We start from the raw sequence: 6343 nt of genomic DNA, 5'->3' as shown, positions 1-6343 counted from the left end.
TCGGAACACTCGACGTACAAAACGGAAATATAATCATGCACATCGGTTGACCCGTTCGGAAGCCATTTCGTGACATATATGGGCATTCCTTAGCCGAGTGGTTAGAGTCCGCGGCTACAAAGCAAAGCCGTGCTGAAGGTGTTCGATTCCCGGTCAGTCCAGGATTTTTTCGTAATGGAAATTTTCTTGACTTCCCAGGGCATAAAGTATCATCGTACCTGCCACACGATATACGAATGCGAAAATGGCAACTTTGGCAAAGAAAGCTCCCAGTTAATAACTGTGGAAGGGCTCATAAGAACACTAAGCTGAGAAGCAGGCTCTGTCCCCGTGAGGATGTAATGCCAGAAAAAAGAAGAAGAAGGCATGCTGTACTTGAAAGTGCATTCATTCCACACAATTTGGAGGGTTAGTACGTTGAATTAATTTTGAGTTTATGGGGATGGAGCTGTCTTCATTTGCAGCCATGCGAAAAAACACTTACTGGCTAAGTTCTTTTCACTCAAGTATCATTATTTCCCGTTTGACTTGTGAGGTTTATCAATCTGCAGTTTCCCAAACAGGTCGTCCAAGCTGCGATTTGTCATAGTTCAAGCATGTTGAATCTTTCAGAGCGTGAAAGTTTCCGCGTTCTCGCATGGTTTGACAACAACGTCCACATTATTTGAAACGTACATTAAGTGATACGGTTTTGAGCGGTTCGATATTCCGATATACTTCAGCACCTTGAATAATGAATATGAATCTGATTGTAACGATTATATCATTGATGATCATGATTCATCGTGATATGACGACAGCAGTACGACCTAAACGGCTAAGTGAGTATCTAATTTTATGATTATTTTATATAACCGTCAGTTTAATTACAATTTTGTTTGTCGTAGATTCTGTTGGCGGTGGCAATGGCTGCAATTGGATAAGTTGCGATTTTGAAAAACTTCGTGAAGAATCTAAAAAGAACAGTTCGATCTACAATTAATGGCACGAGTCAAAATTTTGAATAATAAATCATTTTTGAATTTCGAAGTTCCTGTCTGTTAATTTTAATAAAAAAAGATTACATTTAAATGTAGAAATAATTAATGATAAAGAGACTTAAGTTGACTGAAATGACTGAAATACAGTCCCTTTAGTTGATGTCCTAGATCAACACAGTGTCGCAATGGAATCGCTTTTGAAGTAGGTATGCTAAATCCTAGAGAAGCAATCACAACCCAATCGACCTAATCCATGTTATTTGGAACTTTGAAATGAGAACGACGTGAGCGAGAATTTATATTGTGTTTTACTGTATTGCGAATTACAAAAATTTATAATTTATTTAAAATTAATATTCCACCACGTTGAAGAAAGCATGGTAGACATCCCATCGGTCTTGTGCGGAACATTTGAATGCAAGCGCTGCGCGCTCGAACGATAAATGACAGCCATCAAACGTCACGCCGACGAGGGGTGATCCAAAGCAAAACAAAAACAAACGTCGAGAGGTAAACATCAATCGCAGATTTTTCGCACTAGCTGTTTTGTGATGTGTCGTGTCAGAGGTTTATAAATTTAAGGAAAAATAGTTTGTTCGTTCCATAAAATAAGCCGCGATGGAACCAACTGTGGACGATTTGTTGTCTTTCAAGGAGTTCCCTCTGATACAGGAGGGGAACTCCAACAGTGCCCAGCTGAACATCGATTCGCCGAAGAAGGCTTCTCCCAATCGGGAATCCGACAACACATCCGAGGGTTTGGTATTGATTTGATTTTAATGTTCTTTCCGTATTAACGAGCTTTCATTGCAGATACTGAAACGCCGAAAAGTTCCTCACTCTTTACGTTCGAGTACTACCAGAGGTTTTTCGATGTCGATACGATGATGGTGGTCGACCGAATAGCCACGTCAATCATTCCGAAACGCGCCCCTACGGATTACTTGAAGCTGAACATCGGAACCAATCCGGATTTGTATGGGCCCGTTTGGATCGTCATCACCTTGGTAATATGAGAAATTTTATTATATGCGGAATATCATTATCGTGGGTAACATTGGTTTTTTGGATATTTCTTGTAAATTTCATTTGAAACTGCAAATGGCAGTATTTTGTGTTCTGAAAGTTTTAAGCATGTTTAACAAATGTAACATTGATCACATCCAGTGAATGAAATTATCGCGGAAATGAGACGAAAATAGACATTTTTCTAACAACCGGACAATAAGTTGCCGCCTTTATCTGCGAGAAACAGATTTCGTGAACTGCTATAATTGTTGATCATTGTACTGACGAGAAGCCAAGGTATCATATGCACTGATCCAACTTTATCGGCTCTAAACTTATCGCGATAATTATCACAAGGGAAATAATAAAAATGTTTGCCGCCGACAGGTTCGAACTCATGCCCATGAGCAAAAACGTTTTCAAAACGCGCGTGCATCATAACCAGTTGACCACGCCAGCTGAACGAATAGGAAGAGAAATTTGGTATATAAAAGCTACATGCGGATGCGAAGGACACTCAAAACGACGAAACAAGAGTAGAAAAAAAGGAAGCCAATTTTTCGTTGCTGGTGATAATATAAATTCGCTGCTCCAGATCTCGTGAGAGCACACTCTCGCAGTGCTGGACGGGTAGGATATTATCGCAATAATGAAAATTACTGTGGACGTAATTCCCGTTATGACTGAATGAAATATGATGTAAGTGATGGAACGACACAAAAACGTGTCCTTGATGTCGTATTGAACAAAATATGCGATTTTACATGTTAAAGGACATGAAAACGATGGAACTGTGAACGACATTTCCCAAATCAGACACTAACGTATTCAAAATTCGACCCAAAATTACGTCATTCGGCTCGCTTTTTTTTATGTGTATCCAAAATAAGTAAAATCACTTGATTTTTTGAGAGTGTACATTTGAACAATGTTCGGTAATATTGAAAACGTCAGAACTATCTAAAATCCTGGCTCTAGAAGCCGATTATGAAAGCAAAAACCTTACAAGCCATTTACTATTTGAGTTGATTTTGTAAATAACACTGCGGAACACGTTTTTGTCTCCAGCATCAAAATACCTCTATTTACTTAATTAAGGGTTGCTGAATCCATTTCCGTTTACAGAAGTATCATAGCACGTCTAGTTTTAGAGATATTGGTTGTTGAAAATGCAAAAATTGACTATTTCAGCCAACTTGCATGCAAGTTTGCCAGCTTGTAAGGCAATTTATTTGCTTAATATGCCACAGAATTCCAACTTTATGTGTATAACAATACTTATCATCAAAGTTTATAATATTTTTGATGCGAAAAAGTTATTTTTTGATGGTTTATAAAAGTATTGTATTTTGCCATATAAGACAAACGAAGAATTTTATATGGAGACTGCAAGCATGTTGAAAAAGATCGGTTTAATCTAAATATAATCGTAAAATTTCAACCAAAATATATCTCAAACGAAAGTTTAAGTCCTCTATTGCATGCTTGGTGGATTAGATCACAAAAATGTTTGATAAAATATACTTAAAATTTTAGGTAAACATCATTAAAACCAATGTTTTACACAACTTTGGCGACCTGTAGCTAAAAATTGTGACGTGCTGGGAAATTTCTAAGAACGGCATCAGATTCAGCAATCCAAAATCTACCAGAGACACATAATTTGATCCTTGAGACACGCAAAACCGTCATTTTTGTTTCGCTGTGTAATATAACCACAAATTCAAGAATTCTGCATTTTTCATGGTAATTCGTTAAAGTTTCTGAATTGTACATGCTTATAACATGTTTGATAACGGGATTTCTATTCGGCGACGCCATTTTTAGTAAAAACAGCATTTTCCTTTCTTAAAAGAATCTAGGTGAGGCATGTATTTTCGGTACTGTCATCCATAATCATGAAAAGTAAAAAAAATCGTGAGAACATAACCAAATTTTCGCAAAAACCCTTTTTTTGTAAGGTCATTAATAGAAGAAAGGGAAGCACCATTTATACATTCCCAAGTAACTATTCAACAGCATTTTCGTTTTCGTGTGGATTTATTATTATTTCCGGTCGGTCCAGGATCTTCTCGTTATGAAAATTTCCTTGACTTCCCTGGGCATAGAGTATAATCGTACCTGGTATACGATATACAGATGCAAAAATAGCAACGTTGACAAAGAAAGCTCTCAGTTAATACTGTGGAAGTGCTTATAAGAACACTAAGCTGAGTAGCAGGCGCTGTTCCAGTGAAGACCATAATGCCTAGAAGAAGAAGTAAGAGGCGACATTTAACGTTGATTGGAGATGGTATTTTGTAATTCGGTTCTTAGCTGTCTTCAAAACCTTTAAGAGATGAAATACAAAATCAAAATTTTGTAGCATACGCATTTTTGGTGTGACGTACATTGCTACTAGAGACTGGAATCACCTCTGCATCTCCTTGGTTTTTTTTTTGCAGAAAGGAGTTGTAAGTGGGAGACTTGGGCAAGTGGGAGACTTGAAAAGCTACATGATCAGGATTCACGTTGATAAGTGATGCGATTGATGTAGCCTCAATTTAAAAAATTATCCATCAGTGCGTGGACATACCCAGTCTCGAACTATGCAGAGGCTAGGCTTATTATACGGGACAAATAAATCGAAGAATAGGTACGTGCACCTGTTTTTGTTTCATAAAATACGAATTTGGGCTTATGCCGACACTTATTGGACGAACCGTCCGAAGCTTGTTGAACGATTAAATAAACGAAACATTGAAACGATACAAATTTATGTTAATACAAGCATAAAACAAGCTCACCAGTTGGTAATCCATTCTGGGCTAACGTCATTCCGGCAACACAGGAAAAATGCACGAATCCGCTTGCTTGGGTCTTGCGAACTCCCAGAAAATCATTGTTTCAAAAAGTTTAAGAACACGCGTGACTGAATTTGCGCTAAAGCCTTAATTTTAATATTTAAGCTCAAAGAGAAGAACCATTCATGCATTGAAGATGTTTCATCGAAAAATCCGATCAATGTTACCCCGTTTTACGGCACTTGTAATCTCTAATATATTTTAATTCCTATTTAGATTTTCTCCATCGCGATCTCGGGCAACATGGCCAGCTATCTGCAAAACGCTGGGAACCACCAATGGCGGTACGATTTTCATCTGGTCTCAGTGTCGGCGACGGTTATCATCCTCTACACTTGCTTGGTACCATTTGGGCTGTGGGCTCTGCTCAAGTGGAGTCTTCGGCCGGATGAGATGGATTTGGAAGAGGTTGGTAAATTTATCTTATTTTAACACACTTAATAAACTATCTTTTTTTTTCTTTAGCAATCGCCCTACACTCCGTCATTATTGTCACTCATTTGCGTTTACGGTTATTCAATGGCCATTTACATTCCGGTTTCAGTTTTGTGGACCATCCAAGTGAGTTCCATGCTTCTCAATTGCACATTGCATTTCGTCTGAAACAAATTCCCTCTCTTCCAGATTCCCCTTTTCCAGTGGCTTCTGGTGGCCACGGGAACGTTCCTGTCCGGGTTTGCCCTGGTTTGGATTCTGATGCCAGCGATCAAAACGTCGAAATATTCCCTCTTCATTGCGCCCACCATCGGGTTGATTCATTTCATACTGGCTGCCGGATTCATGCTGACCTATTTCCGTCCATCGGATACACACGAAACCCCAGCTGCCCAACTGGTGGAACAGGTGAAGGCGACGGTGGCAACCGTCGTTGCCCACAAGAATGTTACCCAATAGAATAAGGGTGGTTCGATTGGGGAAAATTTTATGTCTAAGCCATTTACCTACAAGTAGAATAAATCTATGCTTGCGAAATAGCTAAATTCAAATAAAAACTATAAATTTGCCGATTGAACTGTATGTATGGTATGGTATGTCATGGATAAACTTCAATTATATGTAGAGTTACACATTTCTCAGGAGTACATAAATGTACTGACGAGTTTTCAACCAAACCGTCTCTCAGCTCAAGGGAATCCTAGTGTGATGAGCTAGCCGGAGTCTCACGAAAATTCTAGAAGCGTGCGCTTGGAGATTTGCTTCCGGGGAGACTCGTCTCATGCGCTGCTCGGCGCTACGGCTTGCCATCGGTATCAAAGTTGCGAAACAACTGCTTAGTAACGAAGAGCCTCTACAACTGTGCAGGTGTCTAGATGGTCAACATGATATGGTCGAAGACTCGCGATCCGGGAGCTACAATTTCGATCCTCGTTGAAAAAATTTGTCATCACTTCAATTATTGCTCTGAATGTTAAACATCATAATGTACAGCGCGTCCGTGCACTGTAACTCTGATTATATGTCATGTAATCCAGCAGGATCCTGTCAGATCACGTGAATTATATGTCAGGTACA

General features: G+C 39.0%; 1 protein-coding gene and 1 long non-coding RNA gene across 2 annotated transcripts; both read left to right on the top strand.

Annotated features, from left to right (window-relative positions):
- Nucleotides 1–404: 404 nt before the first annotated feature.
- Nucleotides 405–1029, top strand: LOC110676742. The gene is made up of 2 exons (XR_002500680.1): nucleotides 405–821; nucleotides 888–1029. It is a non-coding gene; the product is annotated as an uncharacterized LOC110676742 (long non-coding RNA).
- Nucleotides 1030–1481: 452 nt separating this feature from the next.
- Nucleotides 1482–5843, top strand: LOC5571271 (protein YIPF1). Its single transcript, XM_001653519.2, has 5 exons — nucleotides 1482–1737; nucleotides 1794–1987; nucleotides 5048–5239; nucleotides 5297–5392; nucleotides 5456–5843. Exons 1-5 carry the CDS (start codon nucleotides 1599–1601, stop codon nucleotides 5723–5725), a joined length of 891 nt encoding a protein of 296 aa, XP_001653569.1. The 5' UTR covers nucleotides 1482–1598; the 3' UTR covers nucleotides 5726–5843.
- Nucleotides 5844–6343: the final 500 nt, after the last annotated feature.

The sequence above is a fragment of the Aedes aegypti genome, chromosome 2 (genome assembly GCF_002204515.2).
Source record: "Aedes aegypti strain LVP_AGWG chromosome 2, AaegL5.0 Primary Assembly, whole genome shotgun sequence".
In the NCBI taxonomy this organism is placed as follows: domain Eukaryota; kingdom Metazoa; phylum Arthropoda; class Insecta; order Diptera; family Culicidae; genus Aedes; species Aedes aegypti.
This window is presented reverse-complemented; position numbering and strand designations above follow the sequence as displayed.